This window comes from Arvicanthis niloticus, chromosome 10 (assembly GCF_011762505.2).
Source record: "Arvicanthis niloticus isolate mArvNil1 chromosome 10, mArvNil1.pat.X, whole genome shotgun sequence".
Taxonomy (NCBI): domain Eukaryota; kingdom Metazoa; phylum Chordata; class Mammalia; order Rodentia; family Muridae; genus Arvicanthis; species Arvicanthis niloticus.
Window position 1 is genome coordinate 76,342,318 of NC_047667.1, and position 23,169 is coordinate 76,365,486.

At 36.1% G+C, this 23,169-nt stretch overlaps 1 protein-coding gene across 1 annotated transcript; it reads right to left on the minus strand.

Moving 5' to 3' along the window:
* Positions 1 to 5,197: 5,197 nt before the first annotated feature.
* LOC117716051 (uncharacterized) lies at positions 5,198 to 20,621 on the minus strand. Its single transcript, XM_076941721.1, has 3 exons — positions 20,588 to 20,621; positions 5,406 to 6,321; positions 5,198 to 5,321 (listed from the first exon to the last, which is right to left on the minus strand). Exons 1-3 carry the CDS (start codon positions 20,619 to 20,621, stop codon positions 5,198 to 5,200), a joined length of 1,074 nt encoding a protein of 357 aa, XP_076797836.1.
* Between the last annotated feature and the right edge of the window lie 2,548 nt (positions 20,622 to 23,169).

The following is a 23,169-nucleotide window of genomic DNA, read 5'->3' on the forward strand; positions in this document are numbered from 1 at the left end:
TTTACATCAACAAACCTAATAACCCAATTAAAAAATGGAACTAAATAAATTCTCAACAGAGAACTCTCAAATAGCCAAAAAGCACTTAAAGAAATGTCCAGCAACATTAGTCATCAGAGAAGTGCAACTAAGAGTCTTTGGTATTCCATTTTGCACCAATCAGAACAGCTAAGATAGAACACTCAAGAGATATTACATACTGCCACAGATATGGACCAAGGGGAACACTCCTCCATTAATGGTGGGGTTGCAAACTTGTACAAACACTTTGGATATCAATCCAGTGGTTTATCAGAAAACTAGAAATAGTTTTACTTGAAAACCCAGTTATACTGCAGGTCATACAAACAAATGATGCTTCACCATTACTCATAATAGTCAGAAACTGGAAACAACTCTGACGTCACTCAACTAAAGAATGGATACAGAAAATGTGATTAATTTCTGCAATGAAATAGCATTTTGGTTTACAACACAAAATGCTTACATAAATACCCATTAGGAGTAATTATCTAGCTAGACATTCATCACCTGTCTATCTCCACAGATTTGCAGAAAGTTTGAAACTATAACTTAAGAAATTAGTGAAGTTTTGTATAGATAAACCCAGGCAATATTTTCTCTTCTGTCCTGGTACCTATAATAAATTGTAGATTCCCTCTAGTAACCTAGCCTAACTGTTTTATGACCTCTTGGAATGTGCTCTCAGCAGGAGAAGGTCTAGGGGCAATTAACTGATAACACTGGGAGACTGGCAGAGTTCTCTTTGCAGTTTCAACTATGCCTGAGCGACTTAATAGCAGTCCCGATATAAAAGAGCTTAATCATTGATATAATTTTAGGAATTCTTATAAGATAATCATCAAGACTTAAGAAGTCATCTATTTGTCTATGTAGTATTGCTACAAGACTGTACATCTTCATGGATCTGCAGAGATCTGTTACAAAGGAGTGTGCTATTGCTTAGTGATAGTTGCATATGTCTAATAATAATAATGGGAAAACCATATTAATAGCAGAAATCTTTCCTAAAAGCACGTCCACCACAGCCTTGCTAATGGGGCACACTCGTCGCAGATTATATAATAATCCGAGGCAAGCATTTCAGGATGATCATTTGCAAATTATTAGCTTGTCCCATTATGGCTCCTGACACTGTCTAAACTCTATGTAGAAACAAAAATAAAGCAGAGAATGATGTACTGGACAACCAGTAAGTGGCCCAAATTGAGACTCATCCCATGACAAAGAACCAATTCCCAACAGTGGGAATGATACTTTGTTATTCTTACAGGCAGAAGTTTAGAAATGTCCTCTGAGAGTCTATTTGCCTCAGCTGACTAAAACAGAAGCTGATTCCAACAGCCAAACATTGGATAGAGGTCAGCAACTCTTACAGAAAAGTTAGTAGAAAGGTTAAAGGCCATGAGGGAGATAGAAACTCCATAGCAATACCTAACAAGTTGACTAACCTTCATAATTGGCAGTACTCAGAAACTGAGCAAATACAGACAGCAGACATGGGCTAGAATGAGGCCTCTGTCACCTAGGGTTGCATTTTCTGACTGCTATGGCAAAGGAAGTTCCTAACCCCACAGAGACTTTATGTATAGCATGGAAGAATATCCAGGTGGGGCACATCTTTTCAGAGAACAAGGGCAGCAGGGATGGGAGGAGGGACACTATGAGGGGGGACTGGGATGGACACAGGTTTTGGGATGTAAATAAATTACTGAAGTAATTTTTAAATCTACAGATATAAACCATACAGCTAAAATCATGCCAATTGAAGACAACTTAATGTAAAGGCCCTCATCCTAAAAAATGTGATACTGATGTTTATTTTACCACTACCTAGTCAATATTGTATTCTACACTCTACCTTTTGCAAGAAGCAAAAGAAGAAAATGAAAGTGATACTTATAATGAAAAAAATAAGTCAAGGTATTCCTATTTCAGAAGGCAACTTGCTGTCTGTCTGTCTCTCTCTCTCTCTCTCTCTCTCTATATATATATATATATATATATATATATATATATATATATATATATATTAAAATTCTTCCAGAAATGATAGATAAATTCAAAACTGTGGTTTTAACATTTTTCAAACATTATCTAAATGGATCTAAAAGTATAAACATTAAAACCAAAATACTGAAACTATTAAAATAGACTACATCCAACCATAGACTCTACCCATTACTATATCTATACCTAAAGTATATCTATATCCATCCATCCATATATATATAAAACTTATACATTTATATCCTAACTATATTAATATAATTATAGATGGAAGATAGATATAATTACATAGAAAATTACATAGAAATAACATATATATATATATATGGAATCTTATTCAGAAAATACATTCATAGATTACATATGTATATATGTAAATATTTATTTAGGTATGTGTATATATGTACATATATTTACTATATATGTATTATTATTCTAATTTTTTATCATCAATCTATCTATTTGAAAGTATTTTCTGAACAGAAAACAGTTTTTCAAGGAATTATTGTTGAGGACTGCACTCTGCCTCAACCCTTTGGGCTAAGTGCTCTGGTCAAGAGAGAGAGTAGGGCTGCAGGGTCAGGCGATGCAAAGAATGGAGACAAGACGGGTTGTGTGGTCAGGTCTTAATTCTCGTCCCATCTCTCTCGTCCTGTCTCTTTTATTCAAAGGAAATCTGGGGTATTTATAAACACAAGCAGGAGAATATAGGTGAACACATTTTACCACATGCACCATACAGCTGAGGTCACTAAACAGCAAACAAGCTATGTGGGATAAACAATATACTTATCAGAGTGTGCTTCAGCTGTTATAGGCTTTTGAAAACCAAGTCTTTCATCAGGGTATATGGTTCCAGATGGCTGCAAAGTTGATCTAGCCACTTTCTGCTAACAGTCGGCTCCAAACAAATTATGGTCAACAATGTACAACTTGGATTTTATAGAACTAAAATTATTTCAGCACAGCTCAAGAAATCAAAACTGAGTGAAGTGCCAAGGATAAGCCTCGGCTTACAGAGGCAAACTCAGGATAGGCTATCTGGCAGTAATGAATGAATAACTCAAAGTTAAGTCACAGATTACAGGCTGATTGCCTATGTTCTGCTGGAGACAGATTTCAGACAGCTACCTTTCAAGACAGCTGTCTCTTGGAGTTCCAAAATCTCTCTGGATAGAATTGTGAAAGACACAACTCTAAGTATAGTTTATGTTTTAGAGAACTTCTTTCCATCTACGTTCATAGAATGTTATTTGTGAAGAATTACTGATATACTAACTAGTGCTTAATGCACTGGCAATTTTCATCCTTAATGAAGTTATTAATACTCTTCAAGTAAAAGATTGAAAGTACTTCCTTCTTGTTTAAAAAGATGATTGTCTTGAAATTGTCATTTTTAGCATGTTTCCATAAATAGATCTGACTGTTGTGTCAAGGCAATATTTAAAAGACAGAAAGCAATAAGTAAAGGGATCTGTTGAAAAGCTATATTCAGATGTGATCCCAGTGATATGATCTGCAATGTTGAATCACTGTGTCCAGAAAGCTCAGCAAATTCCTTCCACAGAGTTTAATGTGGGACACAGGGTAATAGCCATAACGAAGAAGAGAGACAGGTTTATTATTTATATATGTAAGGAGGAGGCAGCTTTGGGATATTTAGCAGAACCAGTTTCTCTAGGTGAGAAATATTTTGGATAAACCTTCTATGCAGGAAAATTCTATAGTAAAGTATATTCAGTACACACAATGACTATCCAAGTATGTGCCAAGAGGGAATTTTCATCGAAAATCCTCATCTCATCACCCAACAATTGGTTGACTTGGTACTTTTCCATATACCTGAAGTTCTATTCCTTGAAATGACACTGACAATATCCATAACACACACACACACACACACACACACACACACACACACAGGGTTTCTCTCTTCAGGATATATAAACTTAATTGCTGTTTTGGCATTTGTCTAAATCAATCAAATTAATTTTTGAGACATGATTCTGTTGGTACTATTAATGAGTGAATGTAGGATAAGAATGATATCATCCCAAAATAAAATAAAATAAAATAACTAAACATATCAAAGCTGGATGATTAGAAGACAGTTTTAATATATTTATTGATACCACTGACAAAGAAGGTAGTAGTTTGAGTTTTAATATTACCTATAGTATACACCCTATAAAAAGCTCAAAGACTAACAAAACAATAATATTCACATAAAATTTATCTCACAAATGTCAATATTCTACCGTACTAAAATATACAGAACACTATGCAATTTTTTAGGATAATTATTAATATTATTCTTGCTTAAATCCTCACATTTTAAAATATTATTCTTTAAATTGTTAGAACATAAATTCATACCATGATTAATTAATGATTTCAGATTATTACTGAGTGAACAATTTTTTCTTTTTTAATTAAATACCTAATATGAATATAATCTGTTTTGGGGTAAAATGTTTCCAATTCCTAATGAAATATAGGGCTTTCCTGTGGTAGTTCTCCGTTAATGAGTAAGGATTCAAAATTATTTAAATTCTTATGAATACATTTCTCATTGTAAATAACAGATTTCTACATGAGCACTTGAAGAGTAATTACCTATCATGTTAGTCTCTTGCATGGATCATGTTTGTGATAAATGATTTTCCATATTCTTTACATTTGTAAGGTTTGCCTCTAGTATGCATGCTAAATTTGGTTTGCAAATATGGTTTCTGAGTGTAGATTTTTCCTCATTTTTATATTGGTAATAAATGATTTTGTTGCAATACAAATTCTGTGTTCACCATGAAGATTTAAGGACAGTGTAAAGGATTTGTAACATTCACTATATTAGAAAGGTTTGTCTCCAGGATGGATTATAGTGATGAGGCTGCAGAGTTGAGGACTTTGGAAATAAATGTCCACAACTATCATATTTTTCAGATTTGTTTCCTGTAAGGATTCTCTGGTGAGATTGAAAATTTGATGAGCAGGAATAGGATTTCCTGCATTCAATATACCTTTAAGATTTCTTTCCAGTATGGATACTTGGATGACCTTAGAGAGATTAACACCAGAGAGAAGATTTGCCACATCTTTTACATTTGTAGGGTTGAACTCTAGAATGGATTCTGTAGTAAATCTGAAGATGTGTGAACCATGTAAATTATTTATCATAATTACATTTCTTAGGTCTGTTTCCTACATGAATTCTGTGGTAAACTCTGAGACTTGAGGAATATGTGAAGGATTTTCCATATTCATTACATTTGTAAGTTTTCTCTCCAGTAGGATTCTGTAGTGAATTAAAAGTTGTGAGTACTGTGTAAATGATTTACTACACTTCCTACTATTTGTAGGGTGTATCTCTAGTATGGATGCCGTGGTGAACTCTAAGACTTGAAGAACTGGTGAAGAATTTGCCACATTCATGACATATGTAAGGTTGGTCTCCTGTATGGATTCTATGGTGAGCTCTTAGATTTGAAGAACGTGTGAAGGATTTCCCACATTCATTACATTTGTAAGGTTTCTCACCAGTATGGATTCTGTAGTGAATTTTAAGATCTGAGGACTGTGTAAATGATTTACCACACTTATTACATTTGTAGGGCTTGTCTCCTGTATGGATTCTGTGGTGAACTCTAAGACCTGAGGAAACGGCAAAGAATCTCCCACATTCATTACATTTGTAAGGTTTTTCTCCAGTATGGATTCTGTAGTGAACTTTTAAATGTGAAGAACGGGTGAAGAATTTCCCACATTCATTACATTTGTAAGGTTTCTCACCAGTATGGATTCTGTAGTGAATATGAAGTTTTGAGGACCGTGTAAATGATTTACCACACTTATTACATATGTAAGGTTGGTCTCCCGTATGGATTCTATGGTAAATTCTTAGATTTGAAGAACGTGTGAAGGATTTCCCACATTCATTACATTTGTAAGGTTTCTCACCAGTATGGATTCTGTAGTGAATTTTAAAATCTGAGGACTGTGTAAATGATTTACCACACTTATTACATTTGTAAGGCTTGTCTCCTGTATGGATTCTGTGGTGAACTCTAAGCCATGATGAATGGGAGAAGGATCTTCCACATTCATTACGTTTGTAAGGTTTGTCTCCAGTATGGATTCTGTGGTGAACTTTAAGCCTTGAGAAACAGGAGAAAGATTTCCCACATTCTTTACATTTGTAAGGTTTGTCTCCTTTATGGATGCTTTCATGAGCATGAATATTTGGTGTCTGAGTAAAGATTTTTGCTTTCTGAGTGCCTTCTGCTTTATGACCTAAAACATGTGGAAATATACAGTACAAAAGAAAGAATGCATAATGTTGCCAGAGAAAAAGGTTAAAAAACATATAAAAACAAAGTTATAAGAATTACACCTGACATATCAAAAGATAATCTGTAAGCTGGAAGTGCCTAGACAAATGATACTACAGATATCTGACAAGAACCTATATCACCCAAAACAGTAAATTACCACCAATGAAGAAAACAAAAAAATCCATAAGCAAAGCAAATATATTAAAAATATTTCCATTAATACAGCCTTATGAATAATAGTGGGAGGATAACTCAAGCACTAAAAAGGTAAATATAGCCCCCAAAACAAGAAATAAATAATTCACACCAAATGTGAATGTGGAAAATTAAAAGAAGAGAAACACACAAACATACACATGCACACACACATAACCCACACCAATAACAAAATAACAGATATTAACAATCATTCCTCATTAATATCTGTCAATATAAATAGATGGAACTTCCCTATTTTAAAAAAACAGACTAAATGTATGGATGTGTAATCATGATTCATTCTTTTGTTGTTTAAAAAAATAAAAACCTCAGCAAAAAAGACAAACACTACATCAGAAGAAAGTGCTTGATAAAAAGTTGTTCAAATCAAATAAACACAAGAAACAAGCTATAGTAGACATTTCTATATCTAATTAAAATGATATTCAACAAAAATCATCAGATCAGATAGGGAACAACAGTTTATATATATAAAAGGAATAATCTACAAAGTGAAGTCTCAATTCTGAACTTTGAGAGCAGAAATGAAAACACATTCATAAATGAAACTTTATAAAAACTCAAAACATATAAGGAACACCAAGCAATAATAGTGGGAGATTTCAGCAACCGTCTCTCAGCAATAGACAAATAATCAAAACAGACAATTAACAGATATTATGAATCACATGGACCTAACAAATATATACAGAACATTTCATGCAAACACAAAATAATATACATTCATCTTAGGTCATAAAATGTTCCACAAAATTGACCATATACTGTGTCATATATTAAGCCTCATTAAATACAAGAAGACTGAAATAAGTCCTTGTATATTGTTATAGCACCATGATTTAAACCTGGATTTCAAAAATAGAAAAACAGAATGCATACAAAATCATCGAAATTGAAAAATTCTTAAATCAGTCTGAGGCCTGCGGGTGAGTGCACCCAGGAGTCCCCCAGACACATTCTGGGGGATCCACAGAACCCATAGTCAGCGATAGCACGCCCCTTCCGCCGCTCGCCCCTCCTCCAGTCTGAGGCCTGCAGGTGAGTGCACCCGGAGTCCCCCAGACACATTCTGGGGGATCCATAGAACCCATAGCCAGTGCTAGCACACCCCTTCTGCCGCTCGCCCCTCTTCCGGTCTGAGGCCTTCGGGTGAGTGCACCCTGGATTCTGCCAGACACATTCTGGGGGGATCCATAGAACCCATAGCCAGCGCTAGCATGCTCCTTCTGCTGCTCGCCCCTCCTCTAGTCTGAGGCCTGCGGGTGAGTGCACCCTGGATTCTGCGAGACACATTCTGGGCGATCCATAGAACCCATAGCAAGCGCTAGCACCCTCCTTCTGCTGCTTGCCCCTCCTCCGGTCTGAGGCCTGCGGGTGAGTGCACCCCAGATTCCGCCAGACATACTCGGGGGGGATCCACAGATCCCACAACCAGCTTTAGATAGGAAAACCCACATACTACCCTGAGCTCATACCTGGGCGCCCTGAGTGCTCAGAACCCAGCAGTTACCTCTCCCCACCCCCCTTCCCCCCACCCCTGCCGGCTGGCACCCCTTTTATGCCCATCTCCTGGGTCTGAGTCCCGGACCAGACCTCTACCAGGTCTGCAGTTGTGTGGACCCCGGACACCGCCTGAGACATACTGGAAGGTCCGCTCAACCCAGAGCCACAGAGGAACAAATGAACTCAGAGTGTCAGACAACATACCCTGAGATATCCAAGAGGAGACACTGCACCCAGAACAGCAGACATCTAGCTGGACTGCTACATAGAAGGCACCATATCCTGAGGCATCCTAGAGATACCACTGTAATCAGGGCAGCTGGAAAAAACCACAAAGACATCTGGACTCCTAGAAGACCAAACACAAGCGAGACAACTGGAAAGACAGGCTTCAATCAGAGACAGAAGTACAGGTAGCACTAGAATTAACCAGATGGCAAAAGGCAGGTGCAAGAACGTAAGCAACAGAAATCAAAGTTACATGGCATCATTAGAACCCAGTTCCCCCACCATAGCAAGCCCTGAACACCCCATCACACCAGAAAAGCAGGATTCAGAATTAAAATCACTTCTCATGAGGATGATAGAGGACTTTAAGAAAGACATAAATAACACTCTTAAAAAACAGATAGAAACCCTTAGAGAGGAAACACAAAAATCCCTTAAGGAATTGCAAGAAAATGCAACCAAACAGGAGAAGGAATTAAACAAAACCATGCAGGATCTAAAAATGGAAGTAGAAACAATAAAGAAATCACAAAGGGAGAACACCCTGGAGATAGAAAACTTAAAAAAATGATCAAGAGTCATAGACACAAGTATTACCAACAGAATACAAGAGATGGAAGAGAGAATCTCATGTGCAGAAGATACCATGGAAAACATTGACACAACTGTCAAAGAAAATGCAAAATACAAAAAGCTACTAACCCAAAATATACAAGAAATCCAAGACACAATGAGAAGGCCAAACCTAAGGATAATAGGAATAGATGAGGGGGAAGACTCCCAACTTAAAGGACCAGTAAATATCCTCAACAAAATTATAGAGGAAAACTTCCCTAACCTAAAGAAAGAGATGTCCATAAATATACAAGAAGCCTACAGAACTCCAAATAGTTTAGACCAGAAAAGAAATACTTCCTGCCACATAATAGTCAAAACATCAAATGTACAAAACAAAGAAAAAATACTAAAAGCAGTAAGGGAAAAAGGCAAAGTAACATATAAAGGCAGACCTATAAGAATTACACCAGACTTCTCACCAGAGACCATAAAAGCCAGAAGATCCTGGACCAATATCATACAGACCCTAAAAGAACATAAATGTCAGCCCAGACTACTATACCCAGCAAAACTGTCAATCATTATTGATGGAGAAACCAAAATATTCCATGACAAATCCAAATTTACACAGTATCTCAACACAAACCCAGCAATTCAAAGGTTAATTGGTGGAAAACTCCATCACAAGGAGGGAAACTACAACCTAGAAAAAGCAGGAAAGTAATCTTCTAAAAACCGTAAAAGAAGGTAGCTACACAAACATATCTCCACTGCCAATAACAAAAATAACAGGAAACAACACTCATTTTTCCTTAATATCTCTTAATATCAATGGACTCAATTCTCCAGTAAAAAGACATAGACTATCAGACTGGATACGTAAACAGGACCCAACATTTTGCTGCATTCAGGAAACGCACCTCTGTGGAAAGGACAGACACTACCTCAGAGTAAAAGGTTGGAAATCAATCTGCCAAGCAAATGGTCCCAAGAAACAAGCTGGAGTAGCGATTCTAATATCAAATAAAATCAGTTTTCAACCAGAAGTATTCAAAAAAGATAAAGAAGGACACTTCATATTCATGAAAGGAAAAATGTACCAAGAGGAACTTGCAATTCTCAACATCTATGCCCCAAATGTAAGGGCACCCACGTACATAAAAGACACTTTACTAAAACTTAAAGCATACATTGCACCCTACACAATAATAGTGGGAGATTTCAACACCCCACTCTCAGCTATGGACAGATCATGGAAACAGAAACTAAATCGAGACACAATGAAACTAACAGAAGTTATGAACCAATTGGACTTACCTGACATCTATAGAACATTTCATCCTAAAACAAAAGAATATACCTTCTTCTCAGCACCTCATGGTACCTTCTCGAAAATAGACCATATAATTGGTCACAAAACAGGCCTCAACAGATACAAATAGATTGAAAAAAATCCCCAGTACCTTATCAGACCACCGTGGATTAAGACTTGTCTTTGACATGGACAAAAACATCAGAAAACTGACATACACTTGGCAACTGAACAATGCTCTACTCAATGATAACTTGGTCAAGGAAGAAATTAAGAAAGAGATTAAAGACTTTTTAGATTTAAATGAAAATGAGGACACATCATATCAAAACATGTGGGACTCACTGAAAGCAGTACTAAGAGGAAAAATCATAGCTCTAAGTGCTCACAAAAAGAAAGTGGAAAGACTTGACAGTAAACCTGAAAGCATTAGAACAAAAAGAAGCTAGTATACCCAAGAGGAGTAGACGGCAGGAAATAATCAAACTCAGGGCTGAAATCAACCAAGTCGAAACAAAAAGAACTATACAAAATATCAACAAAACCAGGAGCTGGTTCTTTGAGAAAATCAACAAGATAGACAAACCCTTAGCCAGACTAACCAAAGGGCGCAGAGACAGCATTCAAATTAATAAAATCAGAACTGAAAAGGGAGACATAACAACAGAAACAGAGGAAATTAAAAAAATTATCAGATCCTACTACAAAGGCCTATACTCAACAAAATTGGAAAATCTGGAGGAAATGGACAATTTTCTAGATAGATACCAGGTAATAAAGTTAAACGAGGAGCAGATAAACCACCTAAACAGTCCCAAAGTGCCTAAAGAAATAGACACAGTCATTAAAAATCTCCCCACCAAAAAATGTCCTGGGCCAGATGGTTTCAGTGCAGAATTCTTTCAGACCTTCAAGGAAGACCTAATACCAATCCTCTTCAAGTTATTCCATCAAATAGAAACAGAAGGAACACTATCCAATTCATTCTATGAAGCTACCATTACACTTATACCTAAACCACAGAAAGACCCAACAAAGAAAGAGAACTACAGACCAATCTCTCTTATGAATATTGATGCAAAAATACTCAATAATATTCTCGCAAACCGAATCCAACAACACATCAAAACAATTATCCATCAAGATCAAGTAGGCTTTATCCCAGGAATGCAGGGATGGTTCAATATTCGGAAATCCATCAATGTAATCCACTACATAAATAAACTCAAAGAGAAAAACCACATGGTCATATCACTGGATGCTGAGAAAGCATTTGACAAAATTCAACATCCCTTCATGTTAAAAGTCTTGGAAAGATCAGGAGTACAATGCCCATACCTAAACATAGTAAAAGCAATATACAGCAAGCCAGTAGCCAACATCAAACTAAATGGAGAGAAACTTGAATCAATCCCACTAAGATCAGGGACTAGGCAAGGCTGCCCACTCTTGCCTTACCTATTCAATATAGTACTGGAAGTCTTAGCTAGAGCAATTAGACAACAAAAGGAAGTCAAAGGGATACAGATAGGAAAGGAAGAAGTCAAAATTTCACTATTTGCAGATGATATGATAGTATACTTAAGTGAACCTAAAACTTCCACCAGAGAACTCCTAAACCTGATAAACAACTTTAGCAATGTGGCTGGATATAAAATCAACTCAAACAAATCAGTAGCCTTCCTCTACTCAAAGGATAAACAGGCAGAGAAAGAAATCAGGGAAATGACACCCTTCACAATAGCCACAAATAAAATAAATTATTTTGGAGTGAATCTAACAAAGCAAGTGAAAGATCTGTATGACAAGAACTTCAAGTCTCTGAAGAAAGAAATTGAAGAAGATCTCAGAAGATGGAAAGATCTCCCATGCTCCTGGATTGGCAGGATTAATTTAGTAAAAATGGCTATCCTGCCAAAAGCAATCTATAGATTCAATGCAATACCCATCAAAATTCCAAATCAATTCTTCATAGAGATAGAAAGAGCAATTTACAAATTCATTTGGAATAACAAAAAACCTAGGATAGCGAGAACTATTCTCAACAATAAAAGAACCTCTGGGGGAATCACCATTCCGGACCTCAAACTGTACTACAGAGCAGTAATGATAAAAACTGCTTGGTATTGTTACAGAGACAGAAAGGACGATCAATGGAACAGAATTGAAGACCCAGAAATGAACCCGCATACCTATGGTCACTTGATATTTGACAAGGGAGCTAAATTCATCCAGTGGAAAAAGGACAGCATTTTCAACAAGTGGTGCTGGCTCAACTGAAGGTCAACATGTAGAAGAATGCAAATTAATCCATTCTTATCCCCTTGCACAAAGCTCAACTCCAAGTGGATAAAGGACCTTCACATAAAGCCAGGTACACTGAAAATATTAGTAGAGAAGTTGGGGAAGATCCTCGAATACCTAGGCACAGGGGAAAAGTTCCTGAACAGAACACCAATGGCTTATGCTCTAAGATCAAGAATCGACAAATGGGACCTCATCAAATTGCAAAGCTTCTGTAAGGCAAAGGACACTGTCAACAAGACAAAACGGCAACCAACAGATTGGGAAAAGATCATTACCAATCCTATATCCGATAGGAGGCTAATATCGAATATTTACAAAGAACTCAAGAAATTAGACGCCAAGCAACAAAATAACCCCATTAAAAAATGGGGTACAGAGCTAAACAAAGAATTCTCAACTGAGGAAACTCAAATGGCCGAGAAGCACCTTAAGAAATGCTCAACATCCTTAGTCATCAGGGAAATGCAAATCAAAACAACACTGAGATACCACCTCACACCAGTCAGAATAGCTAAGATCAAAAACTCAGGTGATAGTAGATGCTGGCGAGGATGTGAAGAAAGAGGAACACTCCTGCATTGTTGGTGGGGTTGCAAGCTGGTACAACCACTTTGGAAGTCAGTCTGGCGGTTCCTCAGAAAATTGGACTCCTCAGAAAATTGGATTCCTCAGAAAATAGCACTACCTGAGGACCCAGCTATACCACTTCCGGGTATATACCCAGAAAATGCCCCAACAAATAACAAAGACATATGCTCCACTATGTTCATAGCAGCCCTATTTATAATAGCCAGAAGCTGGAAAGAACCCAGATGCCCTTCAACAGAGGAATGGATACAAAAAATGTGGTACATTTACACAATGGAATATTACTCAGCTATTAAAAATAATGAATTCGAGAAATTCTTAGGTAAATGGATGGAACTAGAAAATATAATCCTGAGTGAGGTAACCCCATCACAAAAGAACACACATGGTATTTACTCACTGATAAGCAGATATTAGCCCAAAAAATTTGAAACAACAAAGATTCAACTACCAGACGACATGAAGCTCATGAAGAAGAAAGAACAAGTGAGGATGCCTAGGTCTTTCTTAGAAGGAGTAACTAAATAACCAAGGGAGCAAATATGGAGACAAAGTGTGGGTCAGAATCTGAAGGGGGGTTTGTAGGGAGACCATTGTGTCTGGGTATTCATTCCATAAGCAATCACCAAAAATAGACGCTGATAGGGATGTCAGGATGGGAAAGCTGACAGCAGCCAGATAAGGCCGTCTCCTTAAAGGTCTCTCAGAGTCGGACATACCCAGAGACAGATACCCACAGCTATCCATTACTCTGATCAAAGTTCCCAATGGAGGAGTTAGAGAGTAAATTGAAGGAACCTTAAGGGCTGGTGACCCCGTGAGGAGAGCAACAATACCAACCAGACAGAGTTCCCCAGGGTCTAAACCACCAGCCTAGGAGCACATAGGGAGAGACACATGACTCCAGCTGTATATGTAGGGGACGTTGCCCTGTTGGGCATAGGTGGGAGACAAGATCATTGGTACCCTGAAGGCTGAGCACTGAGGTGGGGGGGATCTGAGGGTGTGGAGGGAGGCTGGGGGTAGGTGGGTAAACACCTTCATAGAGGCAGGAGGAGGGGGGATGGGATAAGGGGTTCCTGGGTGGTAGGGGAAATATGGTAAGTGGATAAAATTTGAAATGTAAATATTATATCCAATAAAAGAGGGGAAAAATAGAAAAGCGGTTAGAACCAACATTCTTAATAAAATGTCAGCCCTCTTCTAAAAAAAAAAAAAAAAAAAAAAACTATCTTGATACTAAAATTTGTTTTGAGAATTGTATATTGAAGAAGGATCAGCCTTGGTGTATCTACTCAACAAGCAAGCTGGGCAGACATGCTCAAACCTCTGAGGTCCGGGAATTCCATCTGGAGGCAGCGAAGACACAGCATCAGAGGATTGTCAATTTGCTCTCCCCCTCCCACTCCTCTTCTAATATTTCAATGCCCATAATCAGCTTGAAGAAGCTAATGATGAGTCAGTGCCCCTATTCCCTGGGCTAGGGGACTAAGGTGGTAAATGTTGGGCTGTCTCTCTAGGGAAAAGTAGTGGTATTGTCGGAATAGAGAGGATTAGCTAGGGTTTATTGCATAGCCATAACCTATTAGTAGAAATCTGTATAATTAATATCAAGATGAAGATATAAATTCTTAAATGGCACCAATTTACTTTGTTTACAAATTTTAAGGTTTTCATTGGCATGAGCTTCTTAGTGATATAAGAGTGAGAAGAATATTGTTACTCTCATAGGCATTGTACCAGTATAACACACTTAGGAATACAAAGCTTAGACCCAGTCCCTCTTTAACTTTTTTAACTGATTTGAGATGGTCAGCCTGTGAGTTAAGGGACTATAGCAAATTCATGACTTGGAGTTTATTATAAGGGTGTTCTCTATGTTTTATTTAGAAATAGCTGAGTGGAGTTAACAGGCAACAGTCCAGATTACCTTACATGGATAGCTGGTTTTCAAAACATCAGAAATCCTTAGAATTGACATGACAAACATTTCTGTATTAATGTTCATTTTCATTAGAGACCTGTCTGCTCTGGACAGCTTCCTATGTTAAATTCTAAGAAGAAATTGAGCATCCTTGAAGTTACTCCAGTTGTGGTGAGACAGCCACTAGGCAAGAATTGCCACTTTCCTTCTACAGACAAATTACTCTCCAGAAAAGGACACACTTGCAGAATAGTCGACTGATTATATCTGCCTAGACAGAGTAATCAGCCCTTAATAATTCTGCAGCACTAAGGTCTGTCAGATGATCCTGGGCCAGAAGGCAGAAGAACAGATGCTCCAACGTTTTGAAGTAGAGCGAGTGTCCAGGTGTTCAGAGGTCTCTATAAATTGGCTAAGTTTTAGAAGCTATGCTTTGTGCTTCCCACAATTATAGTCAACTCAGTCATTCTGGATTTCTGACAGGGTTGAAAACTTACAGCTATTTACCTTGAGAGAAAAGATCTGAGTGTATGATGGTCAGCTGACATTCATCCTAAAGCCAAGGAAAAAGCCAGGTTCAGAACTAAGTGTTTTAGTTAGGATAGATGACAGAGGTGCTGGTAGTTCAACAAAAGGATGGACTGGGTATTAGGACTATCTTGTACCTCACTTGTACAAATTGGCATAATTATGCTCTAATTGTATTTTGAGAGAAAAGTTTCCTTTTAACAGGAAGGGTGATGTGTAGGAGGAGCTAAGGTGGGAGGAGTACTGAGAGGAAGAAAAGGAGTAAGAAGAGGAGAAGAAGAAGGAGAGGAGAAGCTAGGTGATGAAAGAGAGATAGAGGGGGGAGATAGGGAGGCAGATGTTCATGTATCTCCACCAGTCAAAGATAGTTGATATATCTAGGTTGGGTAGTGGGTTACACCTCTGATTGAACAATACCAAACTTATAAAGCCTATGATTAACATTTTTTAAAAAATGTATAAATGCAAAAAGGAAAAGGGGGCATGGGTTAGGGGTTTTCTAAGGGGGGGGGGATGGGGAAAGGGGTTGGCATCTGAAGTGTAAATGAAAGATCTAATAAAAAAAAAGAAAAATTCTTAAATCAATGTCCATGAAGTCAAGGAAGAGATAAAGAAATTAAAGAATTTTTAAATACACTGAAAATTAAGGCAAACTATGCTCAAATTTCTGAAATACACTGAAAGCAATGCTATGAGGAAAGATCATAACACTGCCTTCTTAAAGAAAATAGATACAGCACATGCTAGCAAATTAAAAGCACACATGAAAGCACTAGAACAAAAAGAAACAAAGACACCAAAGAGGATTAGATGACAGGAATGAAAACTCATAGCTTAAAGCAAAAGAATAGAAACAAAGATAACAAGAAAAAGAATCAAGTAAACCAGAGGTGCTTCTTTGGAAAAATCAACAAGACAGATAAACCCTTAGCTGAACTAACTAAAAATCAGAGAGAAAATATCCTGAATGGAAAAATCAGAAATGAAAACATAGATATAACAACAGACCTCAAGGACATCCAAAGAATCAATAATTCTTATTTCAAAAGGCTCTGTGTCAAAAATTAGAAAGTATAAATGAAATCTAAATTTTACTGGATACACTCCACATACCAAAGTTAAATCAAGATCAGGTAAACAATGTAACTTAGGAAAATGATGCACTCCTTAAAATTTCTCAATAAAAACAACAACAGCATCAAAAAGCCCATGACTGGATGCTTTTAGCAGAGAATTCTATCATAATGTCAATGAAAAGCTAATACCAATGCTCCTCAAACTATTCTACAAAATGGAAATGGAAGAAATATGGCCAAACTCATTCTACTAGTACACATTGACCCTGATACCTAAACCACACAAATATACAACAATCAAACAAAATTTCCATTATGAACAATGATGCAAAATACTCATTAATATACTTGCAAACAAAAATCCAAGAAGACATCAAAAACATCATCCAACTTAATCGAGAATGCTTCATCTCTTCTACGAAGGGGTCATTCAATATATAAAAATCTATCAATGTAATCCAATATATAAGCAAACTGAATAAATGAAAACTAAGATTATTATAATAGACAATGAAAATCCTTTAACAAATTCCAATACCTGTTCATATTAAAGTCTTCGAGAGATCATGGATACAAGGCATACAGGTAAATTCAAGAAAGGCAGTAAAGAACAAGCCAATTGCCAAATTTAAATTAAATGGAGAGAAACATTTTAAATAGTCTACTAAAGTGAAGGACAAGATAGGGCTGTCCATTCTCTCCTTGTTTCCTCAGCATACTACTTAAACTTCTAGTTCGATCAATAAGGCAACTAAAGGAGATTAAGATGGTATGAATTGTAAAAGAAGAGGAACGGTTTCACTAACCCACCTTTAAAAGTTTTGACCCAGAATTTTTTCTTACAAAAAGAAATTCTGCGACTAAAATAGAGCAGAAAGTATAGGCAAAGATATCCAGTGATCAACTTGGGATGTTGGTGGACACCAAACCCTAACACTGTTATTAATGCCATGTTATGCTTCCAGAGAAGAGTCTAGCATAGCTGGCATCTGAGAGACTCTACCCGCAGCTGACTAAGATAGAAGCAGATATGTATAGCCAAGCATTGGACTGACTTGGGGACTCCTATGGAAGCAACAGAGGAAGGATTAAAGGAGCTGAAAGGGAAGGCAACCCCATAGGAAGATGAACAATGTCAACTAATCTGGATCCCTGGGAGCTCCCAGAGACTAAGCTGTCAGGGGCAGCTTTGCTTATACACTAAAGGCCTAAAATCAGCCATAGGCCTAAGTCAGCCTGCTAACACAAGTTTTCCAGTTTCTGTGGAAAAACACTGAAAGAGATAATTATAAGATATTGTAAACAGGCAGCTTTGGTGGAAGTTTACCAGCCTGGATAGGAACAAGTAGTCATTAGTCTTGTAGATAGTCATAGACCTTGGCTAGCCTTGGTAGATAGTACCAACTTAGATAAGGACAAATAAATCATAGGCAGAGTCATAGTGACCTGTCCCCTGAACCTTCACCCAGCTGACACTCTGTTCTGTGAGATATCTGTACACCCCTGAACACCTATGCTCCTGCATCATCCCCTTCCCCACATCCTGCCTTTTTGTGTATATAACCCCTGTGTGAAAAAGTAAAAATCAGTGGTTTGATCAGCCTATAAACAAGCCGCTCGTTCTTTGTGTCCCCTGTCCTCCAGTTCTCTCTTCCAAGTGTTCTGATCCCAATTCAGTGCCCTGTGGGACTGGGGCACTAATCTACTAAGCAAAGAGCAGGTTCAAGGCCCCTGGCACATATGTAGCAGAGGACTGCCTTGTTTGGCCTCAGTGAGAGAGGATATGCCTAAACTTTTAGAGACTTGATGTGCAGGGGCAGGCGATGTGGGGACACCCTCTCAGAGGTGAATGTGTGTGGGGCTGGGATGAAGAAGTTTTGAAAGAGAAACTGGGTGGCACCATTTGGGAGGAAATATATAAGATGATTTAAAAAAAATTTAAAAAGTATTAAAGAAAAAATTTTGCAATGCACAGATAATATAATAGTATATGTAACTGTCTGAGAAACTCCATCAAATAATTCCTAAAACTAAAAATGGCTTCAGTAAAGTGGACAGTTACAAAGTTAACCGAAAAACTCAATAGCCCTCCTTCATACAATTGATAAATAGCTTGAAGAAAAAATAAGTAAAATAACTAACTTTCCAATAGCCAGAAGTAAAATGGCATATCTTGGTACAAATCTATTCGAACAAGTGGAATACCCATATAACAAGAAAGCTTTATGTAAAGTGATAAAATATAACGTAGTTTAATTAACTAATTAAAAAATATATTTTCAATTGAAGTAGGAACATCATCCTATTTACCATCCCTTCTTTCCTCCCAGCATGTCCCATGTAAGACTCCACCTTGCCCAACTTCCTTCTCATGTTAAAAGTTTTTTTTCCTTTTTTCTTTGATTATATTTTAAGTGCCTACATTTGTGTATCTGTGCATGTGTGTGTATGTGCATGTGTGTGTTTTTTGCTGTGTATTTATAATACATATAATCATCTCTGTGAATGGGTTCCTGTTGTTTGTCACAAAGTATTGTTTAAGTGATGAACACTCTGTATTGTAAAACCCATGGTGTTGATCATATCTAGTGAGAAACTAATGCTCATTTTCCTAAAACTTATTAGTGTAGTATAATTATATGGATAGTGATGACTAGAAATAAAGGAAATATAAAATTGGAAAAGGGAAAGAGTTTCTAAATTGGGTTCAGGGAATCAGTCCATTTCATGTTGACTTACTATTTGTAAGCTTTATATACAAGATCCTATTAGGTTTCATGAATTTTTTCATTATTTTATGTTTTAAGAAATTTTTAGGTAAATGGATGAAGACAGGAACAATTAATATCAATGAGAAACTTTGAAAAAATCAACCAATGCAAGCTTAATTTCATGTGATAATGTACCTTTTGAGATATGGGCATATCTGTTATATTTAGAATATCTATGTAGTAAGTTAGGGATGCGAATATACTTGTTTGTTTTTTATAGAAGACAAAGAAATATACTCAAGATTATATCATGAGATGGGGCATACAAGAGAGAACAAGAAACACAATGGAGAGCAATTACACACTAGGGCCAATTTTAAAAAAAAAATATATATATATATACACATATATATACATATATATACACATATGTATATACATATATATAAATATATACATATATACACATATATATACATATATATACACACACATATATGTATATATGTTTATGTATGTATACTACATTTCAAACTACCACTATTCAAATAATATAAAACAAAAATTCAGCCATGGTTTACGTTTCTTTGGTACAGTATCCCGAATTAAATGCTTAGGAATTATCTCTATGTAAGATAGATTTAATATAAAATAAAAACCACATTTCAGGACTAGATTCTTCCTTGGTTTAGAGTTATCACATCACATACTATTTCATTTCAGATTACCTGGTTCTCTTTCTTCTGTTTTCTCTTGATCAATAATCCAGGGATCTTTTTGTTGTTCAAGACAGATGATTACCCTTGGCTTTGAAAGTGCAACACCTGCATATTCAAATATACATAATAATATACCATTGAATGCACCTGGGTACTGGCATAGGAATGTACCATAATGTAACATGAAAGGGAGTTAAAAAATGCATGAATGACTTTTTTATAACCATGTGTTTCCAAAATGTTTTAGACTCTTCACAACTCAATTCTTTTTCAAACTCTGAATATCTTTTTAAAATTATAGCATCAGATAAAGTCAACTGTGGAAGTCAAAGTGGGTTCACATATAAATGCTAATAACTGCCTAAAAATAAGTAATTAAGAGTGAAGGATCCTTAGGTTAAATGTAAAATCAAGATAAATGTACATAATATATTAGCTGTAAATATGTTACTAATCAATACCTATAATGAATAAAGGCCAAATTCAAATACTAAAAGAAGTTTTAGACACTCCTGTGGTGAAGTAGAAGTTATTATATAAAAATATTCTTACCCACAGAAACTAGGTTGTTGTAATTCTCCAACATGACATCTCTGTACAAGGCCTTCTGAGCAGAATTGAGACATTCCCACTCCTCCTTAGAGAACTCTATAGCCACATCAATGAATGTCAGTAGACCCTGAAATTAAAATTAACCATTTTCCCTCATGTCAATTGGCTAAGTTCTATATTTGACCCAAGAAAAGATTAGTTAACTATGTAAATTTTATGTTATCAATATCTAATATTAAATTTTGACGACTTATGATCTGAGAGAAAGAGTATTTGACTTCTCTGCAAAGATCCAATAGTCTAGCAGTTCTCAACATGTGGATGTTGACGCTTTCCTTGGTAAAATGGCATCATCCCCTAAATGATCTAATGGTGGTTTTCTAGCCACGAGAAAGCAGAGATATTTACATATTACATAATTCATAGCATGCTTCATAGCAGGAACAAAAGTACAGTTATGAACTAGCAACAAAAATAACCTCATGGTTTGGATCAATACAACCTGAGAATTTTATTAAAGAGTTGCAGCAACAGGAAAGCTGAGACCTATGGCAATAGGCTCTCAGTCTTATTACATAAATTATTTAATATGTATTTATTATACAAATTAATATACAATATATAATTTATTATACATTTATCACATAATTTAATATATAATAAAATTATTTATTAACTAATATGCTATATAACTTATTATATAAATTAACAGAATAATATGAAATTTTTTTTTTGTAAATGTGAGTCAGCACAGTGAAAGTTTGGATGTTATAATATGAGGTTATTTCTGTAAAAACAGTCATCATGTCCCATACCAATGCACACATTTACCTGAGAAGAACACATCTTTTCTTTCTCCTTCAGAATGGAATGTCTCACAAAAGTTTATATGAAAATTACACCTTCCAGGAGCCACTCTTTATTGATAGCAAACAATCTTCCACCCTGTCCCTGATAAAACTGAAGTGTGGAAAGCAGGAATCACAACTCTTTGCCTTCTGCCAGGAAATGGCTCCAGAGATCATGAGCTTATATCGGCAGAAGGAAGAAAAAAAATCCTTTTTTTTTGCCATCAGGTGCTCTGTTTTTCCAGAAGATGGTGTAATTCTCTATAGAGCTGGGTATTTAGTAGTAGTGACGTCTTATATAACTAACAGACAGATTGTAATTTTAAATGGAGGCTAAACATAGTTAAAATTGATATTCACCCTTTGCTTTCTTTACCTTTGCCTGAGGTGTTTTATCAAAAAAAAAATAATGATGACTCTATTTTCAATAATGGTCAGGGTCTGTGAGGTAACTGCAGCTGAAATTATTTCTGGTAATAGGTAAACAAAACACTTGACTGTGGCTGAGAAGTAACAAGGAAATCAATTCCTATCTCACTATTGTCTCCAAAAAGATATTATTCTTAGCTTCCATTTCCATTATAAAATACTATGATTTTGTTGTTTTAAAGAGAGTCTCATGATTACATTTACTCACCTGTTTCATTCAAAGTGAGTTTGATTCTTTTGGATTAATTATCAAAAACATTATCACATGTAAATATGACAGCACTGCACCAATTCTAGTACCTTCACCTGTCACTGAACGCAGCTGAACTTCAGCCTCCAACAATAACATCCATGTTGACAACTTTTAGTTGATAAGAGGCTGAAAAGTGTTATATTAAAAGCAGCTTTACTATCCAACACTTTGTCATTTTCTTTCTATGAAGAATAGACTAGACAATACGAAGAGAGACATTGTGCTTACCTAAAAAAACCCACAATCATATGATTTATTATCAGTCTACAAAAAGTTCTAATAAGAACTCAAATTGTGCCTCAATGATTGATTGAAATTTTACATAGGCTTTAAAAATTTTTTTTTTCTCTTTCATTCTGCTATGACTTTCACATTTTCAGGCTCTATGCCAATGAGGTAAAGGTTGAGAAATTTCAGAAATGCAAGATGAAGGTCTAGTTCACAGAGAGATTTCAAATTGTCTTTGTACTTTTCAATTAATATGAACTATAATGCAAATACTATTGTCTTAGAAAAAATTATACCACACTTAAAATTCTTTAGAATCATGGCAAAACAAAGGCAAAAACTTTGTAAAACAGGATTGCAGCTTAAGAATGACAGAATGTACTATTTCATAAACTGTCTGAGTTCATTGGTCAGACATTGTGAAATAGAAACACATTGTTTTAGTAATTGAATAGTACTTTTATGCAATTGCCTCCAGTAAATATTAATCACTGAGAATACATGTTATGATACATCAAAGAAAGAAAATATTATATTTACAAAATCATGACATGATATATTTAGGAAATCTGGGGTACCATGAAAAGGTTTAACCTAAGAATCATAGGAATAGATAAATGGTGAAGAGTTCTAGCCCAAGGAACAGAAAATATTTTCAATGAAATCATAGAAGAAAACTTTCCCAAACTAATGAAAGTCATGCCTATAAACATGTAATAACACCAATTAAACAACATCAGAAAAGAAACTCCTTCCACTGCATAGCAAACAATAGAGTAATCCTACAGAACATAGAAAGGCTATTAAGTGAGGAGAGTTAAAGG

Bases quoted from the DNA above. Each gene is read 5' to 3' on its own strand.
- LOC117716051 (XM_076941721.1), bottom strand. From the start codon at position 20,621: ATGTTGGAGAATTACAACAACCTAGTTTCTGTGG. The intron at 6,322-20,587 runs GTAAGAATATTT...CACATGTTTTAG, and splicing joins CAACAACCTAGTTTCTGTGG to GTCATAAAGCAGAAGGCACT. The intron at 5,322-5,405 runs TACTAGAGATAC...ACTACAGAATCC, and splicing joins AGAGTTCACCACGGCATCCA to TACTGGAGAGAAAACTTACA.